We start from the raw sequence: 23,665 nt of genomic DNA on the forward strand, positions 1-23,665 counted from the left end.
GATGTCCATTGAATGCTAAAGATGCGAATCAAAGCCCATTCCACTTCCAATAAGACTCCAGAAACCTAAAATAGGCCAACAGAGCACAGTGAACGTGTTATAATTAAAGAAAATGCAATAATCAGAATAATGGTTATAGTATTTTGCCTTTTATATGACTAGCTCCCCTTCTTTATGCCACATTCAAGAATCAAGAATCTGCACAGTCTGGCTAGATGAAGAAAGAGTGTGGATTTGCAGTCTGGGTTTGGGAGTTTTCAGTGCCTCCATGAGGAGGTTTGACCTTGGCTGGCTGACAGACACTGACCCAGACAGTCTCTTACTCCCCTCACCCTCAGCAGAACAGAGGAAGAAACTAAGATGGAAAAGCTAGTTGGTCATGATAAGGACAGTTTATTAAGAAAAGCCAAAGTTGTGTGCAGAGCCAAAGCAAAATAAGGAGTGTAGTCACTATTCCCCATCAGCAGGCAGGTCTCCAGTCACCTCCTGGGCAGCAGAGCCTCAGTACGCATAGTTGCTCAGAAAGACAAATGGCATCACCACAAATGTCCCTGAACCCTCCTCCTTTCCCTCAGCTTCCACTGCTGAGCACAATGTCACACAGTATAGACTGTATCTCCTTGGTGATCAGTCTGGTTCAGCCAGCTGGGCTCCCCACCTCCTGCTCACTCCCAACACACTGACCTGTTTTTTGCGGGGTGGAGGGGAGAAAGCCTTGACACGTGTACTCCTCGCCAAGAGACAAAACACTGGTTTGTTACCACAAACATAAAGCACAGCAACGTATGGGCTGCTATGAAGAAATTTAACTCCAGCCAGCCAGACCCCATATGCCAGAAATACAGAAATGTCAGGAGGCTGCCCTGGAAAAGACAAATGTGCAGCAAACCAGCTCAGGGGGTAGGGAGGGGAAACATTTCCCAGTGAGTGGGACTTCAGGCATCACCTCAGACTTCAAATTCACTTCCAAAAACATTATTAGAGTCCTTTTTGAAAAAAATGAATGCTTTCCCATAATTATTTTATTTTAAAATATGTAAGAAAAAGGAAAATTAAACAGTTAGTTTTCTGCTCAAATAAAGAAGTTGTAGGATTTCACAAGACTTCCAGCTTCAGGAAAGAAAGTCACTAGTTTCATAACCAGGTTTCATACAAGAGCAAGAACTTTGGATATGAATAATTTCCTATTCACAATGAATAATTCTTTGGAAGCCATTCCTGCTTTTTTAAACAAAGGATGGAGCTTTCTTAATCAGCAGACTTTTTTTCAAAAGGAGGTTACTGCCCACGAAACACAGGCAAAGAGGAATCCTGAAGGCTCAGCAAAAAATGCAAACCGATCTAAGCATTGCAGACACCACAGAGGTGATCCTGTTCCCTCCTGCACACTCTTTCCAGAAATCATACTGATTAAACGACTCCAATTCCTTCCACTGCTCCTCTCAGGCAGATGTGACATAGATCTACAGGAGGAGTTACTTACCTGAGATGCCCTGAAACAGACAGGCAGAGGGATGGTAGAACCGCTCTGCAGTATCAAGGAAGTGGGCCAAATGCAGAGGTGGCATGAAAAGCTGTGATGTAAACTGCTCCTCCCCCAGGACTAAGAGGAGGACCCCAACCACAGCTTGCCTCTTGTTGGCTGGTCTCTTGCTCCAGAACTCAGCACTGTGCCATGGATACAGGCAGAGGCTCAAAAGTGACAGCCTTTCTCATGCCACTTACAAAGAGGGGTAGAAGACAGGACGTGAGGTGAGCAGCCCCAAATAATAATTATCTCATAGGAATTTGGATGTACAGGGAAATGTAAGCTATCAAGAGAATTTCACATAAAACTTGCAACAATTTCTCAAAGAGCCTCTCTTTAGGTCTGGCTTTATGTCTGCAAAAATGCATGAAAGCACTAAGTGCATAACACCAACGAGGTATCCTTACATTTGGTAGCTCTTCCTGACTTCCCTCAGGATCAGAAAAGAAACCTAACAACTGAGGCTGCTCTGCTCCTTCTGCCTGGCATGCAAACCAACTCAGTTACCTAGGTGAAAAGGCTAAAAGCATGTATCCTGCAATAGTGTAAATGGAACTAACAAATGTTGGATATCCTCCAAACTCATAAGCTAAGGGGAGGGTTTAGGCCCTTTTACAATTCTTATAAGCCAGGTGCTGAAATCTGGATACCAGCTGCCTTTTCTGCAATGCCAAGAAATAAATCTTAAACTCTACCCACAGACCTCAAATTGTGAAATTTTGTTCCCAACCCTAATCAGTTACCTGCTCAATGGTCCCTTTAATTTCAGGTCCAAAAATGTAGTAGTCAGCTTCAGCTCTAATTTTTGCCTTATGCTAATGAGAGTAAAGTTTTCATCAAATTATCTTTGGCCAAGCTTGTGGGCTGCTGTTTTAATCTCATTCCCCCAAAAAATGCAACACAATGCCCAAGCATTTTATCAGTTTAAGCATGTTTCACCACCTAATGTATACATACACACAGGTAAAATATAGCAACATAGTGTCTTTAAGTTTTCCAGTTCTTAAATTAAAAATTCATAATGGGCACCAAAGTCTATATTTTTATCTTCTCCATGTTCTCTACTCTTCCAATCCTGCTATGGTAATCACGGAATTTTTAAGTATATTGCCACCATGTTTTTCAAAAGACTGCAGCTGTGGGGCAGGAAAAAAACCCATAAATATTTCTAAAGTTATCAATGGACTCGAATAGGCTGCTTCGTTGCATTGAACTATGTGATCCCTTTATATTATTTTGAAACATACAATGTGAACTGACAAATGGATTAACAACCCAACAGCTTGGCCACATTCAGTGAAGTAAATCCTCTGGAACAGAGTATCTCATATTAGTAAAGGTGTGTAAATTCTTAAGTATTTATGGGACTGGATGACAGCGGTGAGCACAGTAAATCTGTATGTTTTATTAGCCTGAACAACTAAATTAAATAAATCTCAATAGCCACACTCAAGCTCTCTATTTTAAAGAAACAATGAAATATGCTTTCTCAGGAGCATATTTGTTAGGATTATAACTTCGCTCCTTGTTTTCTTATTTGAAACTCTTACAAAATTATTTCTTCTTACGCAAATTTTTTAAAAGAAAGAAATCTTAAACTAGCATGCTATGTAGAAGCAAAGCAAAAAAGCGAGATTATTATCAAGATACTTGAGTCTGGTTTTAACAAACCCCTTGCAAAGGATTACAGCATCTAATTTAATGGACTTATTTTAGTGATCTGTGGGTAAAGAACTATTTAAATCATTCAGTTTGACCATTAATGAACTTACAGGTTAGTATATAGTGAAGGAATTAATGACAAGAGCAATCATGTGGAAAAAATCTGTTCATGACTATATGTTTTTGTTTTGCAGAACATTTTTTTCTTTAATCCCGTCAATGTGGATTGGTTCTTTCTGGTTTGCATTATGCAAAATTTCTTAAGTCTCCCCAGAGTCTGAGGAATTCAGAATCTTCCTTGAAACAAAATACTCAAAACTGAATATAAGAACTCCAGAATTTATTTTTTTTTAGGTTTGGTTTTTTTTTTTTGCATAGAATCCACACTCTAGTGTTTGATGAATGTAGAAAATTAGACTAACTGCTGCAGCACTTGAAAGAATTTTTACTAGTCACAAATCGGAATACACTTTTCTTGTACTCTCAAACACTCCCAATTCTACTTAAAAGTTAACACCTCTCAGTAAAATTCAGTTTTTATAAACATGAACTGGAAAAAACAAGTAAAAGAACACTCCCAGCATATTTTTCACTGCAGTAAAACACTAGGTCAGAAATGTATCTTTATCCTAAAAATACATACACAGTTCCACACACATCTTTTTGTGACGATTCTGCAGTTGCACATTACACATTGCAGTGACAGAATGCATTGCATATATCAAATGCTATTAAGGACTGGACATTTATCATCATTTTCAGCCGCTGAGCTGTCTGTATATGTACATTTTCTTTACACAGTCGAGCTATGAGGGACTGGCAAGTGTTCTGAGAAGATCCTTCTTGCCCTCCACCCTCAGCACCAGGCACACTGTTCCACACATTTTGAACTGCTGCATGGTATTTACCATCTTACTCTTGCCCATTCCCTCCCTGCCATTAGCAGGCAGAACAAAAGAGGAACATGAGAGGGGTCTTTGCATGGTGATCCACATGTGTAAACAGAATGGTTCTGGACTCACCAGGGACACTCAGCCCTAAAGCACAAAGTACACCCGCAGGCACCCACTGTGGACAAGCCACTGGTGAGCAAAGCAGGCTCCTTATCCTGAATTACATGAAAAAGAGCTTCTCCTTGGTTCTAGCTCTTGCAGGCAAACACCAGCACAGCTTAATAACAATATTGCCTGGACTAGAGAAAGCATACATGTCAAGCCATGTGCATCTGAAGCCTGCTACAAAACTACTACAGCTGCAAACCTCATTTTGAAGACTTTGATCCTGATTTCTTCACCTAAGAAAACAACGGCTGGTAGTCACAAAAAACTTTTTTTCCATCATAGGTTATCATCAACTGATTATTACATATGTAAAAATCAAAAAGCTTGTGCAGTACCTTTGCAAAGTTCTGCATGGTGCCAACAATAGCAAATGCAACAGTAATGCAACAACAAATACAGCAATTTGCAACAACAGCAAACCAGACCATTGTTTTTTCATATAGAATTAACAACGTATAAAACTACATCATGTTGGCACAGTGTTTTAATAATTAGAAGTATTTTTCTCTTATTAGCTGGCACTGTAAGCAAATGAAGATCAGAGTATCTCAGCTGCAGTTGGCAGCGAAGAACCCAACTGAATGTGACCACTGAAGGTATGTGTTGCCTGCAACAGGGAGCTCTTTACCTACAGCAGCTCTCAGAAACACTCACGTATGAACCTTTCTCACACCCATGTTGCATTCAGTCTCCACCTCTACTTCCATAAATGATAAATTCGATTTTCAAAAAGGCCAACTTTTTTAATTCGCATCCCCTACACTCCAGCTTCAGGATCAGTCAAAGTTAGAACATTGCTGAAATCTTTTAAAAAGCCCATCGATGCAATGTGCAAGCAGCTATACCAAATTCAAGCTCATCATCATGTAGTCAGTTCTGAGACTTCATTTTCTTGACAGGCTTTTGTGAAAACACATGAAAACAGAAAAAATCAATCTATTTCTAAGCAATTTTACACCCCATACACTATAAGAGAAAGAACTGTACAATGTGTGGGAACATTCTGATTTTTTTATGCAGGTTAATGTTGTCCTTTATGCTGTTTCAAAGGTATAAACCAAGTGAAGGGTTTGGTTTTGATTTTTTTTTTAATCAAGAGATTCTAGCCTCTTTCTTTACTCTTGACTTACATTTAGAAATTTACATCCTTTTTTTCCAGAAGACTATGGAGAACCAAACTGCAGTAATTTGGGTCTAGAAAATTTTTCAGTGGTCTGCTTCCCCTTTCATGTATGACACCACAAGTAAATCACAGTTTGTATTGCAGAGAAACAAGGATAAGATGCAACGAGCAATACAGCTATGACCTTCTCAGCGTCCAACAACAGGGCAATAATCAGTCCTAAACTGATCCTACAATATTTGGCATAGAAAAAGGCAGACAATAGTGAAGAAAAAGTAAAGAAAATAAAGGATAAAAAAGAACGTAAAGCAGAAGTGCATCTTCCTGGTGAAACCTGTGAACTTTGAGGCAGTATGCTTCCCAAGTCTCTCCCTCAGGAAGTGTAGTTTTGCACAACTTCTCAAGTAACCTGAATGCCATTTACACAGATTTGGTCCTTGGTGTTCCCTTTGGCTTGTAGCAGGGCAATTAGCAGCATATTGCCTTTGTCCAGCTGGCAGAATTATATCATGCATAAGTAAACACGGGGCACGTACACTTTGTTCTTCCTCTCCCTCCCACAGACTTCTAGCTCCGACACCAAAACAAATTCCAATCGGTATCAGTCTTAGCAGAAGTAAAAGGCAAAGTGATAAGAAAAATCTGCATAAAGGAAACACATTACTTTCTTGTGCAAGAAAAACACTTCCATTATGTACATAGCAGGTGATTCACACTATAGTTAGAACTGCTTTGTATCATTGTCTTTCTGTAGCTGAATGTAAAGTCTGGATTTTAACACCAGAGTATTGCTGATCATTGTGCTGCCACAGAAGCTCTTCATCACTCTGTGAAGAAACAGGAGACTGAGGGGGGCGTTTGAAAAGTGCTTACAAAAGCCAAAAAATAAATGGTAGCAATGATAGAGAAATAACCAGGACACCATGAGGATGGAGAAGATAGGCTGGAAGCAAGAACACAATCACTGAGAGATGAAAAAAGACAAAACAGTTACATTTATCAATGCCCTCCATCTCATTTAATTTCACTGCATCTGTTAAAGGAACACCTCTCTAGAGGAGCTTCTGTCATCAAGTAGCAGTCTGGGGAAATGACAAGTACTAACCAAGGTCTTCACTGAGTCACCAGGCCTGCCACTGGCAGGAGTTCAGAGGTGCAACTACTCATCCTTGCCAGGAATTTACTCTCCGCATATACCATATGCCAAAGAGAAATAAACAAAGCATCATGTGGAGAATGTTTTGTTTCCATTCATAAACCAAATACATTTCAGACAAAAAGAGACATACTGAGGGCATAATATGACAAATAATTGGGAGTTATGGCCATAGGCACTGTGCAAACATTAAGACACTTCTGTAATTTGCAGCTGTGCATTTTTTGTACAGTAACAGCAGTAAATTTTGGCAGATAAAGTAGAAGCAATGACTCAGAGTACCTAGAAGAGGCATTGCTAGTGAGAAAGCAACAACACTGGAGATCAGGGAAAGAAATGGCAGTTTTCCACAAAAGCTAACAGACATGAAGACAATAAAGCAATGTAATTTTGTGATTTTTTCCCATTAAAATGGGCATAATCTGGCATAATGTCCTACCCTAATAAAAACAAAGCAGTTGATGTGGTTTCTTGCTTTGGTGATGGGACTGTAAGCACAAACACACAGCAATAATCACTATTTTTCTGTTCACAAAGTAGACAGCTATACTATCCAACTCACTTGTACAAAGGAATAAAATAAGTTTGCATCTTGTAATTTTTAATTTCTGATGCATTAATCATGAGCACATAAATTTAAGATGTGTGCATGTATTACTCTGCAAACAGATTAATAAGCAGAAACACTGTAAACATTACAATATTTATCAGAAAAATAGATGAAAATAGTTGCTAAGAATCAAACCCTAAATCTTATCATATTGCATTAAAATCAACAATTAACTTATTCTAATGAAGTAGTCTGAACTTCAGATTGCATCCTTTCCAAGCATTAGGTATAAACAACTGAAAATACTAATTCTCATTATTTCTTTCAATAACTCAAAACAGTATGTAAAAATGTTTGCAGGTGGAAAATCAGATGCTTTGGAAGTCTTTTATACCTTATTATTTCTTTAGCAGTTTGTTTTTCTTGTTCTAAAATAATCCTAGGCTTTTGAAAATTTTAGAGATAAGACACTTAGACACACACAAAAATCTTATGTACTTATTTTCTCCTTTCTTTCAAAGCTATTACTGTTCCTTAGTAAATGACTTCTCTTTGGCAGTGCATAACCCAAAGTCAATTAACTTTCTTTCAACACTGCTTTTACCATATTATTTTCAACAAAATCCCCCCTTCAAAGAAACCATATTACAAAATATTACTGGAACTAAATAAATAAGTCAGTCTAAATCTCTAGAATCTGATGTAAAGTCTTTTCCTATACTTTCAACACCTTAGCAGAACCATCCTGTATAGACACAGTTTTGCATTATATTCTATAAAAGTCTAGCATTTCCTAATTAAACTTCCATGACTAGTCTACAAGGGTTAAAAAATAAACCACTCCAGCAACCTTTCATTCTGCATTTCACCTTCACCCTTGACAAGGAGAAATTTCTATTATCTAAAAGAAAAGTCCATCTGAACAGACCCTACCACTCCTCTCAGTAGGAGAGGTTCATTTAAAAAGAATCTCCAGATTTAGTAAGAAACTCATGTTGGAGTTGGGGAGTTCATGCAGTATTTTCTGGTAGTAAGAATGGACAAAATTGTACTTTTGTGACCAGTGGGATACCCAGACAAATGGAAAGAGCTTCCCTGCTCATATTTTCAGAACTCTCAGAGCACTGGTGCTGATATTACCACTCATGAGACCTTACGCAGAATTACTGGCCCATGTTTTCTCCTCAGTCCATTTTCCCAGTACCATAGTTATCAGTGATTGTGATTGTCTCTTACCCAATGCACACAAAGTTATGTCCTTTCTCTTCTTCAAGGAGGAAGACTTGTGCCTTGTGTTTTAGGTTTGAAGGCTGAGAATACTTCAGTCTCTTACCTTCCAAAAATAAAATAAATGGTGGTTTTCCCCCCTGTAGATGTCAGTGCGCAATGACAAAAAAATCCAAAAGTCTAAATAGGTCTTTTAGTCCTCAGATTATGAAGACCCAAATCTGTGAAAATAGATTCACAAACCCACAAAGAATCCACAAACCCACAAGATCCACAAACACACAAGAACTGAAGTCAATCTGAATGTGTTCTTATAATCAACACAAGTGATTAATGAATTACTTGAATGAAGAGCGGAGTTCATAAAGGAATTGCACCTGTATTTGAATTACATTTCCAGATTTCAATTTTGGACACACAGAAATTTTTGTCTTCGGTGGTCCAGACTATGATCTTTCACTTTGCCCTTTCACTTTACAGAGTGTAGTGTTTAGGAGGGGAAAGGGATTCAGAACTTGTCGCTACAGTGTTTTCCATATCAGATAACTATTATATTGGTCACAGGCAAAATTTAAAATCAAGATCTATTCAGACTTTTTTTTTTTATATTAGACTGATCACTGGAGTTGGGGATTTATTTTTTCTCCACACAAGTGAAAGAGAGAGAATTCTTGCAAGACTCACATTTCAGTCTCCCCACCTCATAAAATCACAAATTACTGTACTTGCTCTTGACATGACCAATTTTTCTTTTTCCATCAGTGCTGTGCAACATAATTGCTAGGGCTGACCTGCAGGAAGGTAAAATGAGTGTCAAGGAGATGTGAAAGAGAAGACGATACAGTTACCTGCGGTACAGGATCAAACTCCAAGGCAGAACCTGCACAAGCACGCTGTTATCCAGGAAGGCATGCTGGCAGAGCAGACATAGAGGGAAGAGAGACAGAATTGTTATCCTGGGGACACCAAGACCTACCCACCATCCCAACTGGTGGGAAACAGTGGCTTTTGGTAACCACCATTCAGGGGATTATACAGAGCAGGCATTGGTGAAAAATCTTACAGTAGGTAAGTAGACATGTAATCTATCTCAGTTGTTTTTCAAGTATTGCCTGGAGCAGATTCAAAGCTGTTCCACCTTTCAAATGCCCAACAAGTCAAACATCTCAGTTGGATACCAACCCCTGATTCATTTGTGCGTAGAACTTGTCATGAGGTCAATGAAAGTTTCAAAGCCTTCAGCAGCTTGCATATTTAGCAAGAAAATTATTTTTCTTTCATGAGAAAGGAATTCAAAACAGCCATAGCAAAACCCATGAAAGTTAATGGTGTTGGTCTTACACAAGATTCCAGCCAGATTTAGCAATTTGACTACCAATTACAGAAGGCCATTCTATGAAACCAATGAGTCCCATCCCCATCCGAGGTAGCAGTAAAAAACAGACCGGTCAAAAACAGACAGTTTCTCTGTTTTTTGAATAATGCACAGAATTTGCATGATCACAAATGAATGAATGGGTCTAAATATGCAAATCTATGCAAAACTAATTTCTCTCTCCACACACTTCTAAAACACCATAAATAGTCTAAAAAATTTTCATTGTGACTTCTTTGCTGCTTCACCCACCCTCACACCAAGCAGGTGCAGTTAAATAACAATCACGCTGTAATCAAGCAAGATGCCTGAAACAATATTCCCATCACATGAACCCTAGTAATTTCAGAGGTTAAATACTCACAGCTCAGGACAGAAATCTCCCTTTCTCTTATGAACACATATGGTGCATTCAGAAATAAACAGCTTTTCACATGGAAATAAGACCTGTAACCTTTTCTTCACACCAGTGAAAAAAGTAATTGAGATAGCATACACAAGATAGGAAAGATGCCAACACAGCCAGAAGTCAAGATAAAAAGCCACTTTTAAGTGGTGCAGCAAAGCTATCAAGAATCTGAGAATATGTGGGCAAAAACTACCAGGCTTGGATCTCTACGGGCAAAGAAGAGACATGCAGCAGTAGCATTAACCATCCCACTGCTGAGAAGCTGGATAAGAAGGGTATACAAGATATCAAAAGTTGTCTCCCAGGAGGCACCGAGGTGCCCAGATGAACAGCATTTCTCTTACATTACAAAAGATTTTTTCAACAGTTCCTCTTATTTGCAAGCCAACTCATTTTCTAGTTACAAGCTTAAGCAAATAAATATCCAAGCAGTCCTCTTTTACTGCCAAAAGCATCAAAACATTAATCAGAAACAGTGTGGCTTGTGTTAGTAGAAAGACTTCACTAATTAACTGAAACCAGCATTGGGTCAGTAGTTTTTCAGATCATTACTTATTTAGGAATGCTGGTTGACAGACCAATTATAGTTTGCTTAGCTGGAACTTGAAAGCCAACTGCAGATTTATTAACAGATGTTCAAATAGAAGTGTATAATAAATGTTTAAGTTTAATGTAGATCAAATATGCTACTGCATAACTCTTGACTATCCCCTAAAATAAGCTATTAAAAACACAGGGTAGAACAATATGTATGTATGTATATACACACAAGGAAGTGTATGTACATTATGCAATTAAGAATTATATTTTAGCTGCCAAAGTAAGCTTCCCGTTCATAATGTGAGCAATGATGAGTACTGCCTGTCATACTATTTATTAAAATAGACATATGTATGCTATTTGAATAAAGCAGGACTTTTGAATCCAGGCAAATATTAAAATTTATTCTGGGTTTTGTCAAGTGTCTTTTTAGCATCTATTTTCATTTTACCTTTTACAGTAAAAATTATTAAACTGTATATATAGGCATTTGTGGTTTCTTATAAAACTGTTCAAACCACTTATTTAGTATATTTCCAAACCACTCATGGTAAAATTCCTGGTAAGACCAAAGCCTTTTCAGTGGCCCAATTTCATTCAAGTCTCAGAAACAGGCTGACTGTGACAAGCTGTACTCCTAAACTGTAAAGCTAATGTCTTTTGTGTAACAGGCAGGATACAATGCTAGTTAAAAGCACTGTTTAGCCTTGGACTTCTCATTCAAGTAACAATAAAGAGTCAAAATAAAGAGCTATTCAGGTTAAATAAACAATTTTTATCAAAAACCCAAGATCTGAGGATACTGAAAAGTGAAAAGAGAACACTTTTATCTATCTACATCTTCAATCCAGTCTGTACCTATTACCATCTAAACAGAGGAATCTGTACAATTTAACTGCTGCTCATGCAAGATCATCACTCTCAGTGTCCATAACCAACAAAATCTGAATATACTACAGTGCGAATAAAACATAATCCAGCCTAAATATTCATACACCGTTTGAATGGAACCCTTTTTTTGAGATTACATTTTACTCTTTCTTCTATCTTGAAGCTCCTAGAGTGGTCTGTCTGCAGGCCTTCAATTGCACAGCTCCTGAAAATGCAGTGAAGCTGTGGCAACCTGGCCTTAGCATTGCACTCCCAGTCACATGTGCTTTCTGGGCCATGGGGAAGAGAGACCCTTCCTCCTTTTGGTAGATGCCAGGCTACTGGAGGGGGAGAGGGCTGGCAAGACTGCAGAGTACAGGACAGTGCCAGGATGGCGCTGAAAGACATCAATGGGTGGACAGACAATCACCTCTCAGGGGTGGCAAAGACTCTGCAATGGACTGGAGAGGACTGACCAGGGCTTGCCCCCACACCTAAACCCTGCCAGCAAGGACTCCAAATAATACCCTGTGGGATTTATGAATATTTGTATTTCTCCTTTTACTACTTTCACTTTTCTCTTTCGGCAAAATTAGCCTAGGTTCTTATCCTGTCTTTTGTAACAGTCAGCTCAGAAAACCTACCTAAAGTTTTAACATACCTGTTGTATAATGACCCACCAGCATTCTCTATCACATGCATTGGCAGCTTATATCTCCACTAACAACTGGGGAACTGAATCAGACACTGCAAGAAGAGGGTGCTCCTGAAACCTTGGACTTATCAGCAGAGATATACCTCTTACAGACCACAGACTCAAACATCACATCTGCCAAATCTAATCACTTACATTTTTAGTATTAAAGTAAAGAACATTTTTTGGGAAAAGTTACTTAAAACATTGCTATTTCCACCTGGTGTTTACCATTTCTAGTTTCCAAACTCTTAATACATTTGGTTCATTTATTTATATACTTGTGGTTTATATTTTAGTAATTAATTCTCCAAATCTTGATTCTGTAAGGGATTTTAGTAAATACAAGTTATGAATACAGTCAGTTGGGGTTTTTTTGGTTTTTTGGGTTTTGTTGTTTTTTTTTTTTTTTTGTAAAAGCAGAACCTTGACTCTCCTGAAGATGAAATACTGGTTCAATGAGACTGCATGGAAAGAGCATAATCCCACTGCCATGCTGGTGACACAAATATAGCTGCTTTAGTGGGAGACATATTTTACTCCGATGGAGGTTATCCATGCAGATAAGGTACAAACAGGAAGAAATGGCCAAGTACCTCCAACACCTTCTCTCTTTCATTTTCTATTTTTTTTAAAAAGAGGCAGGATTTGCTGCAAGGAAGTGAAAATGGAAAACCAAGTACTTATAAAGTAGTGCTTCCACTCTCCATTGTTTAAGTATCATTTCTTATTCATATTCATCTCCAATAGCAACCTTTATGGTTTAGAGCTTAATTGCATTAAAAAATAAATAACTGTAAGGCATGGTCAGTTAAAGCAACCTCTCCTGAACACAAAAGAATGCCTCCTGCATGAAAACGTTTTACCATATTGATCTGCCCTGAAAGAAGCAGGAAGCTCTGCAAAATAATTCTGACTGTGCGGAGTAAAGTTACATCAACATGCAAAAGCATGTCACTGGGCAAACACGAAATACTCTTCACTATGAATCCTACCAGAGAGGAGGGGCAAACGGGCAGGGTGGGAACACAGAACTAAAATGGGACACAGTTGTTCAAGAAGCTCCAGAAAGTACCACAGCAGACACCAAATTAGAATTCTGACATGCTGATGCAAATATTGAGTTCTGACAATAACAACTGAGCCATCAGTCTTAACATCTGCATCTCTCTATTCTCTGCCTCAGGCCCCATCTGCTGCACCCAGCACATACTGAGCTGGTATCTCAAGTCTGCTGAAAAGATGATCTGCACTCTCACAACTAGCAGTGAAGGACACACTCCATTCATTCAACTATAAGGTAAGATACATTGACTGCAAACACCTTGCTGGCCTGAGATTAAATCTACCCCAGAGGGGAACAGATTGAATCTGAGACAGATTTAATTATCAAATTCAGCTTCAGAAAGACCAGCCATGAGTAAAATAGAAAATAAAAAAATTCTTAGTGGTGCAGACAATTCCTGGTTTTATTCACAGAGGCATTCTAGAATCATAGCATCACAGCTTATCTCAAGTGGGAAGGGACCCATAATGTTCATTGAGTCCAACTCCCAGCTCCCTGCAAGGCTATTCCAGGTATTTATGTGTGACAAGCCTGAAAGTAAATGAAAGAACTTTTTCACACTTTATGTATAGACATCAGAAGAATGGCTTCTCTTCTCATTGTTTTCCATGGGTGAGGAGCAGGAGAGAGCAGCAGAGCACCTGAGACACAGCACGTGGTTAGTACGCTTCTTGTTCACCATCATCAAATGGGTCTGCAGCAGTGGAGGCCAAATGACAGAACACACTACCATGGTGGAGATCATGTTATAGCATTGCTAGGAAATGCAATATGGTTCAAGAACACAATGGTAATAATACATGGGAAAGTCAAATGCATCTGCTAAGTTCAGAATTCGCATAAATCTATTCTTAACCAAGTTGTTTTTTGGCCTCCTGCCCTCCACTTAAAGGCACAAATAACCAGTTCTCTTTCTGTAGCTGCACACACAGCCCTGAAGTTAATTTTGTGTTTCACATCAGTAAATTGCACTCCCGATAGATATCTCAAAGTACTGTATAATTGTAAAAATAAATTACCCAAATTTTTCCAATTAATAGAGGGCACAGTAAGTTTAAGTGACCTGTCCATACTCACATCAAAATACTAAAATCTTACTACACTCAGAGGGAGAGGCAGCCTTAATGCAGTTTTCAAGAATTTTCAGGTACAAAACTTCCAGAATGTCATATTTCAGCTAGATTTTTATTCCAAATTTCTCCTAAAAAAAGGTGTCTGAAACGTGCACCTCTCTGTCTGAAAACAGATTTTGTTAGTGCCCCCTCCTGGTGATAAAACAAACCTGAAAAAATATGCACTTAGCTGAAGATTCTCACAACAAAATCAAGTGAAAATATAGTAGTTTGGCCTCGTTTAGATTGATTCTTTATGGTTGCTTGACCTGCAGCATCAGATTTTCCTCTCTGTGAACTTGGAGGATACAAAATGCATTCAGCCATTTTTAGGATAATGAAAGTGCAAAACGTATAAGCATCCTTTAATTGGTGTCAGTGGAGAAAATAAAAGGAAATGCTACATTCCTGGAAGAGTCACCACTGTTCAGGTGCCTTGACTTTATCCTTTATGAATTTATCTGGAGAGAACATTAAAAGGCATACTGAGACCTCCATTAGATGCTGCCCATGAAGTCATGAGCTTGGTGTCACCACCCCATCTGACTTGCCCATACCTTCCTGGCAGCTGGAGATACTCCTTTGATGCTACTGACAACAGCAGCCTGTGATCTTGGTGAAAACAGGTATCATAAAGCTATTGATGAATACACCCTGTCACATTCAACTGGTTTGCCCCAGTCTGAAATAATAACTTTTGGTCCAAGAAAATTATAAATATAAACTTTACTTAAATCTACCCCTTTGTTACACGGTACTTTGGATAGTTGCAATTTGTGTTAAAGTTCATTGTCAAGACCCACAAAGCAGAGGACAGGGGTATAAGGCTGGGTATGAGAGCAGTTAAATTACACTCTTAAGATGGAATGGGTAAGTGTTGGCAACATGCCTAATACTCTTGAGGGATTTTGCAGTTCCTGTGTAAAGTAGATCCTTTTTGGCATTAAGCCGAACACTCTTCAGGGAAATTTTGTAAGTTGCCTGAGGCCTTTATAACACATGGTGCAACATGCATTTTTGTATCACTAGCTATTTTTATGTTCTTAAACAAAATCTTGAGGACTAGAGATAAAGATTCTAAAGTATAGAGTCAAAGTCAATATAAATCACTGCCTTCAACCATTTGTGTTCAAGAGTTGCCTGAACATCATTTGTGTTCAAGAGCTGTACCATGCCTGAAGCATGAAAGTTGGGGGGGGGGGGGGAAGTAACCTGAAATAAGTACTCCAAAGCAATGTCTTACAATAGGAACCTGTGCACTACCTTTCACATGAAAATGAGTAAATCTCCTGTACATTATGCAGGAGAAGTACCAAGAGTCACCAAGAACCATCTTAAACCTGATCAGGATTGCTGGTCATCTAAAACTAATTATCATAGAATCATACAATGGTTTAAGTTGGAATGGGTTAAAACTCTCTCTCATCTGATAAGCCCAAGATGAAGCCCAGTCCAAAAGGCAACCAGAATATGGCCAATACCCTGTGGAGCAGGGGCGTTCCCCCTTTGAGGTGTTTGCTGACCATGCTTGATGGTGGCTGCCCTAGAAACCTCTGTGATGTGACCTACTGTCCCAAGGCTGTGGGCTTGAGGAGGCTCTCGGGCTCCCAGGCACCACTGAAGGCTCCCACCTTCCCTGACCACCACCTCCTGCAGGTACCTGCCCTGTGCTAGCTCAAGTCATGCTGGGTGCCTGGGGCTGGGGGGACAGTGCAGGGGCCATGGGGAGCTTGTGGGGAGCCAAGGGGGGCAGGCACAGGAGGAAGGCAGCCTGCAGGGCTGGATGGACACTCTCCAGCCTGCAAGGACAGGACACTCTCCAGGCCTTTACCTCCCCTCTCTCACCACCTGTGGGGGCTTTCCTTGCTCTTCCATTCCTGCAGCCAGAAAAGCTCAGATCCTCTGCACATCTCTTGACAGGACATGGCATCAGGCACGAGCCAGCTGCAATGGGCAGGGCAGCAGGAGGCAGCAGCAGGTGACCAGTGCCCCATCTGCCTGCAAGAGGTGGACAACAAAGCCTACCTTGACACCTGCTCCCACACCTTCTGCTTTGTCTGCATCCAGCACTGGGCCCTCTTGACAGCTGCGTGCCCGCTCTGCAGCTCCCCTGTCAGCTGCATCCGGCACACAGTAAGAGCGGAGAATGACTACCAGGAGTACCTGGTGGAACTGCCCACCCACCAGGAATGGAAGAGAGCCAGGCAGAGGGTGCACAGAAGATCCCTGCAGAAGGGTTCCCATCTGCACCCAAGGCCCAACAACAAAAAGCCTGCTGCTAGGAGAAGAAAGCGGGCAGGGAGGCACTGAGTGGCACATGGGGACCTCTGGTGCCCAAGAGGCTGCAGGGGAGCACCTGGCCAGCCCTACTGATGGGCCTGTTCTACACTTGGACATGATGGCCCTGAGAGAGCAGCTGAATGATTGCCTTTGTAGACACTGAATAAAGATCCAGAACCTTTTCAGAGCACATGTCTTTCAAAAGCAAAGTTCCAGACACTGCAGGCAATGCTTTCTAGCAGGGTCCCAACAGAGAAGAAAAAGGGAAGAATGCCTCATTGTGGACCGTGAACTTAGCTGCAACACAGTTCCTCTTCCTCACACTATCCCTGTCTCCCTTTTCCAAGCAATGCATCAGGCTGTCCTCTTAAGACACTTGACCACCAGCAGAGTCACCTGTTCTGAAGCAAAGCCTGCTGCCAAGGAGAGAGGTCATGCTGACAGACCTCTCCTTGCTGCATCCTCCTGGCATTTTTGTCTGACTTCCTCTTCGTTGAGATTCATTCCTTTTGGACTTGGAGGAGTTGACACCCTTGAATACTGAGCAGCTTTACTTGGCTCGTCTCCCCTCCAGGGCTTTATCCCTTATTACCCTGCCAAGCATACCCCTGAGACGTCTTGAGTACTGTGTGCAGTTTTGGGTACCACAGTACAAAAAGGAGACAGAGCTACTAGAGAGTGTTCAGAGAAGGGCTGTGAGGTTGGTGAAGGGTTTAGAGGGAAAGTCGTATCAGGAGCTGCTAAAGGCACTGGGTCTGTTCAGCCTGGAGGAGAGGAGACTGAGGGGAGACCTCATGTCAGTTCACTGCTTCCTCACTTGGGAAGGAGGAGGAGCAGGCACTGACATCTTCTCTCTGTCAACCAACAATAGGATCTGAGGGAATGATAGGAGGATGTGCTGGGGAAGTTTAGGTTAGTTATGAGGAGAAAGTTTTTCACCCAGAGGGCAGCTGAGCACTGGAACAAGCTCCCCAGGGAAGTGATCACAGCACCAAGCCTGCCTGAGCTCAAGAATTATCAGGATGATGCTCTCAGGCACATGGTGTGATTCTGGGGGTGACCTACACAGGGACTGGAGTTGGGACTTGGTGATCCTGATGGGTCGCTTCCAACTCATCAGATTCTATGATTCTGTAGTCAAAGTCTGCTCTCCTGAATGCAGGGTAGTGGGCTTGCTTTGCACACTCCTCATTGCTCTAAGGATACTGAATTCCACCATTTCATGGTCACTCTTGAGATTCACATTTCTCAGCTGGCCCTCTTTGTTGGTTAGAAAAAGGTCCAGCATAGCACCCTTCCTCATTGTTTCCTCTACTGCTTGGAGAAAGAAATGATCACCAGTGCAATCCAGGACCTTCCTGGACTGTTAGTGCTTGCTCTGTTGTCCCTCCAAGCAGATAGCATGGTGGTTGAAATCTCCCATGGGGACCAAGGCTTGTGAACATGAAGCAGCTCCTATTTGTCTATAGAGGCCATCATCCACTCAATCTGAACTGCAGAACTAAACCCAGGGGGTTAATGTTCTCAGCTATGCTCTTTTGTAATGCCCCATACTAGACAAAAAAATCCACCAAGATCCATCCCCACTGTCTTCAGAATCTTCAGAATCCTCAAAATCTGTCAGAGCTGAAAGTATTTATTTCCTTGCCTTGACAGATCCTGTGTTCTTTTTCAAGCATATCACGGCCACCAAAGCCTATGCAAAGCTGGAAAATGTCTCATGCTGGATAAAACTAAGATCATTATCACTTAATCACTTTGCTGTACCTAAACATTGTCAATAACCAGGCTTTAAAACTGCTGACTATTGATTATAGAAAACAGCTGAAAAAGAAAACAACTCCTGAGTCAAGCTTTCTGCATAAGGAACTGCACAGAATACTGATGAACATCTTTTTTTTTCAGACTGTGCCAACTGACACATAAAAAAACAACAGCACTAGAGAGCAAAACAAGTATGTTAAAGATATTCCAAGTGTGACTCAGGCAGTTTACTGATTAACACTTGTGTAGATCTGTGCAGTTCACATAGACCTGTGCAGTTACTGTTCAAAACTGAAACAAGGCTCTCTTGGCAACTGAAGACAAATGATTATCCCTGACCAAGCTCTCACACATATTAGCAGCATTAGGGCTGCTTCTTCTTCCAGAGCCTCTGGGAAAAAAGAAAATATAAGTAATCACAATCCCAAGATTTAATGCCTGTCAACTATTTCCAGGATAAGGAAGAGACTTAATGATCTCCAGCAGGAAACATGCTCATTTTACGTAGGAATATTAGCTAACTGAGTTATTTTGCTCAAAAAAGAAAAAAATATGTTACAGGCACATTTGCAAGAATGTAAGAAATAAAACACACTATGATTTTTCATGCCATGTAACAAACTGAACACTGAAGGCACCACAGAAAGACGACAGCTGTGTTTTCAGTGGAGAACAAAAGGTATCCATGCCTATCTGCACAAGTTTCTGCCTTTTACTAGCAAAGGTCCAGATTTGCTTCTTTAAGTCCCATCTCAAGTATTTTCATGCGAACCCTTCACAACTATACCAAAGTCTTAGTCCGATACACACATGTGGTTTGAGTAGACCAGTCAGGTTGGAACAGAAGGCCAGACCAGTTTCCAAGGCTTGAACTCCCCACAGGTGCAATGTCACCTGCTGCCAGGGAGAGTGGGGAATGCAAGGAGATGGCTGAGAGCTGTCCACTCTAGAAAGTCTTGCCATAAGTATCTCAAAGCAAAGTCAAAACAAGGAAGACCAAAAGCCAACAGGCTGACTCTGCCCTCCCTACGTGTGCATGTGGGACCTCTTCACCAGACTATAAGCACGGTAGCTGGAGCTGCAGCAGCCGCACCACCTGCAGCACGTGCACCTCTGCATGGTATTTCAGTCACAGTAGAAATCCTCCGTCAGCCAAATCCAAGCTGCTTTAAGGTTAAAACGCACTTTCCGACAGGACAGGAAAATCAGATCCTGTACTTTGAATGAACTGCCACAAACATGTTAAATATGACCATAGTGATTCAGACTAAGGATCCAAATCTCCCAGCGGGACCCTGTCCCCAGTGGTGCTGATGAGTAACACTGAGGTAAAAATATAGGGTGTTTGCCACAAAATATAAGGTTGTTGCCACATTCATCAACAACCTTCACCAGCACCTTTAATACCTCTTGATGGACTTTAAAAACATGTTTTTATTCAGTAAGTAAAAGAAACAGTATACGTGTTGAACGTATACCTGAACATAGTTCAGCTCATACTCACAAGTCCATTGCCTATGCAGAGTGAATAAGACAAGCAAAAAGAACAGCTACCAGGCTTTCTAGAAAAACAGAATACAACTCAAATGTGTATGAAATGCTGATACGCTGTGCAGTTCACATAGACTTGAATATGTAAGTTTTGACCACTATTACATTTAGATCACAGTTCTAATTTGAACTTGAAATTTACACACTTTAAAAAATTAACTTCTTAATAGAACACACAGTAGAAAGCTGGATTTCAAAATTTACTTTTTATTACAAAAATTCTGCCAAAAAATCTGTGTTAGTAAAAGAAGCTGAAGACCAGTGCTGGCCGGGTTATGGTCTCATGCTTTACTTTACTGCTTCCACTCTTTCCCCCACCCCCTCCTACAGATGTCTCTCCAACCCATGTTCACCTCAGCAGGTACTGCCAAGTAAAGATGTTTTTCTAGGCCTAAGTAAACCTTAAAAGTGTGAAACTAAATTATCCACAGAAAGTGGTCAAATATACATGACAAACAAAATGAGAGACTAAATTTCCAGAACCACATGAGTTCTATTATGCCTATATTTTGGACCTAAGTTCTATGTGAAAATATCTAATATGGGTACACAAAAGTGTACACTCCTACAAAAAGAAATTTAAATTACTGTACTAGCACATTTTTCTGATGTTTCTATACTGAAAAAATCCACCATTATACTGTTTTCCTTTTCATACGCACAACATAGTGCTACAATGCATATTATAACATCAGTACCACTCGTACCTCTCTGTACATTAAGTTTTGAGAGTAGGACACTAAGGCTCCTCCAAAAGAGTTTCCCCATCTCCAGAATGACCAGAGTTAAGAAATAAAATTTAAAAACAGAATTTAGAAGTCCTGTTTTAACTTCAAAGTCCCAAGAGCAGACAGACAAGGACTTTCTCATAGATGAGTAAATCTATGACGCATGAACATTTACAGAGTACAAGCCTCCAAATTTTGACCTGGCTATGCATCATTATTTCCTACAGTATAAATTTTGGTTCCAAAAAATGGATTGCAAATCCATGATCAAGACATGTTTCTAAGTGCTGTATACCCTGTACAGACCAGGCACTCTAAAAAGCATGACTACCTTGATGCTTTCATCAATAAGTAGCTGTTAGACCCCAGTGGAAAGCTTTGTTCACACATCCAAGACTATTTCTGATGGCACTCACAAAATTCTGGTGCCACAGAACATAAAATTACTATTGACATTTGTTGAGTCAAGAGGTTAGGTTAGCAAAGCAAAGTCAAACTGCACTGCTCATAAAGAATCTTAGGGCAACCGCTGTGTAATACAAAGCCCCTGGGAATAATCAATTAATTAATTCTCTTGAAAATAGCAAAATCTTTTGTTTCAGGATCTCTTCCATTGTAGTAACAGAGTAGTAAAGAAAAAAGAGCCTAGATTACATCTGCTGAAATTGGTACCATCTAGGCATGTGATAGTGGAGAAGAAATGCTTTTACTAATAGCAATAGGCAAAGTAGTCTTACCTCCACCTGTGCATGGGGAGAAAGTATTTCCAAATTCTTGCTGGTTTGGCTTTGAAGACTGTGGGACTGGGAGTCCTGGGGACTGCGGGACTTGACATAATGGCTTTCTATTTGTAACCCCTTGTTTCCTGGGACTTACAGGATGAAGGTTAATAGTACTGCCATTGATGTTTCCCCTTCCTCCAAGGGGCATCTTTAAGTGTAGGTTGGAAGACCAGTTTCCAATAGCTGGGCTAGTGTGTTCCTTCATGAGCTCTGACAGATGGGATTTGCTGTCGACTGATCATCCTTGGTCCATGAGGAATACCTGCTGTCCAATGGCTCGTACTGCATAACCTCTGATTCGTTCTTAAGAAGTTAACGTAATCAAAGTGTGTTTTTACAGACCCCCAGCTAGGACTGATATCAATGCAAATTCAGCAAGTAATCCATTGTGTACTATGTCTGTTTTTAAAAATATATAAATAAAAGCAATAAAATAAATAATTTTAAAAAGTATATTTATATTATTATTTATATTACAGCAAATAATACATGAAAGAGGACTTAACATGACTGCTAACTTTGTGACATTACTGGTTACAAGAAATAAACTATAAGCACGATATGCTCTGTCAGGAAGAAAGACCAAAGCTGAGCAATGACTTAGAACTCTAACATGGAGAAACCTCCCAAAAGCTGGTTGGCAATAAGGTCATCTGCCTTCACATTAGCTAAACCAGCCATGAAATTAAGTGAATGATGACCAAGTGCAAGGCAAAGAAAAGACTCTCTGACAGGGAGATGTCATTAGGATGAACACAGCTATCGTCCCTTTCTCTGCTGTCTCCTGGGTCTCTTAATTAAAATGGTGCTGAAAAGCACACACAGCAGATAAGCACTCTGCAGATACAGACACAACAGGAAGCCATAGTAGTTCTCATTCTAAGGCATGTACAACAAATGAAGAGGGAACAGCAAAACCACAGAAATGCCTCTATGATCCTTCAAACTCTAGCACTTCACAACTGTGTTGCACAGAAGTATTCCTAATCATAACTGCTATCACTTCATAAGTGAATTCTTATTGTAGGTCTGTAGATATGCCATAATTTAAATCTAATCATACAGTAGCAAACTTTCAAGGAGATCTTTCAAATTATAACCATAATTTTTGAGGTTACATTTTCCTGGTACTTAGATCTTAGAAGACAGGACTGGTAAAAGGTTTGAGAAATCATCTCAGCCACAGTCTACCTGAAGGCAGAATCAACCAGATCCAAACATTTCTTGACATAAAAATAAGATTTGTAGGCAAAAGCTGTGCTTGTCAGTGTAAACCATGGGGATGAGATACAGCATAGACAGGGAACTTCACCCCTAAAGCAGCAGAACAGCACATGCCCTACTTTCACCCCTAGGCTCATATGATTAACATGAAGTACTTGTTAAAGTATTTGTCAATCACAGACTTGGTGCCTGATTAACTTGTTCACAGGAATAAATTAAGTAGAAATAAAACTGAAGAACACTTCAGTTATGGTTTTAATTCATGTGTACATTAAGGTTTTAGTGAAGTATCATGATCTTGATTCAGCAAAACACTGAACCCTAACTTTCACCTTCAGCATGTAAGATTTTCAACACTGAAGCCAGTAAGGTTATGACCAGAATATTCATGATTGACTTCAATGTAAAACCTTCATACTTAACCCTTCGTTTATTATGACTGCAATGTCTCAGTTTTCTCTGTCTGTGAAAAAAAGCTCTTACTTTCACAAAACTGCATTCACAGCACACTTTGAGATTAGAGTAAAAGCCATCTCACTGTCTGTGTATACATATGCACACAGATATTCACACACACTCACCAGCCGAAACTTGAAGATAATGAAAGGCCTGAGCATATGATCTTCAAAGGCAAGAGCAAAATCCCTACTGACATAAATAAAGAGATGTGCCCAAACCACACTTAAGTGCTCATAGAAGATTTCTTCTGCGTCCTATTTTTCATTGGGTTTTTCCTTATATTTTGGGAATAAAAATTGTAAAACACACCAATTAAAAGCAGTATTATTTCTTTCCATGCCTGGCTGAAGCATAAATCACTCTCTGCAATTCAACCAAGGACAGGGAGAGCTGAATGTTCTTAAATTCTCAAGAGCTTGTTTTAAAAGCAGAATGTGCCTTGCCCTAACACAGGTGACTAGATCCTTAGAAAAGGACACACAAACAAAGGCAGTTGTTTTACTG

The 23,665-nt window shown here is 40.1% G+C and overlaps 1 protein-coding gene and 1 long non-coding RNA gene across 3 annotated transcripts in view; one reads left to right on the plus strand and one right to left on the minus strand.

Annotated features, from left to right (window-relative positions):
- LOC139790087 (uncharacterized) overlaps positions 1-16,843 on the plus strand; it is a 226,186-nt gene extending 209,343 nt beyond the window's left edge. The window contains exons 2-3 of one of the 2 annotated variants that reach the window (XR_011723377.1): positions 15,952-16,029; positions 16,294-16,843. This is a non-coding gene — a long non-coding RNA (uncharacterized lncRNA). Of the gene's footprint in view, positions 1-15,843; positions 16,030-16,293 lie in introns of those variants that run through there. The other variant, XR_011723376.1, reaches the window with a different exon arrangement.
- The window catches only part of GLIS3 (GLIS family zinc finger 3), a 138,348-nt gene extending 116,589 nt beyond the window's left edge, over positions 1-21,759 (minus strand). Inside the window, 2 exon segments of the mRNA XM_071731370.1 lie at positions 21,434-21,672; positions 21,674-21,759. Of these exon segments, the coding sequence (XP_071587471.1) occupies positions 21,434-21,672; positions 21,674-21,720 (286 nt within the window). The 5' untranslated portion in view covers positions 21,721-21,759.
- Positions 21,760-23,665: the final 1,906 nt, after the last annotated feature.

Source organism: Heliangelus exortis, chromosome Z, assembly GCF_036169615.1.
Source record: "Heliangelus exortis chromosome Z, bHelExo1.hap1, whole genome shotgun sequence".
Lineage (NCBI taxonomy): Eukaryota > Metazoa > Chordata > Aves > Apodiformes > Trochilidae > Heliangelus > Heliangelus exortis.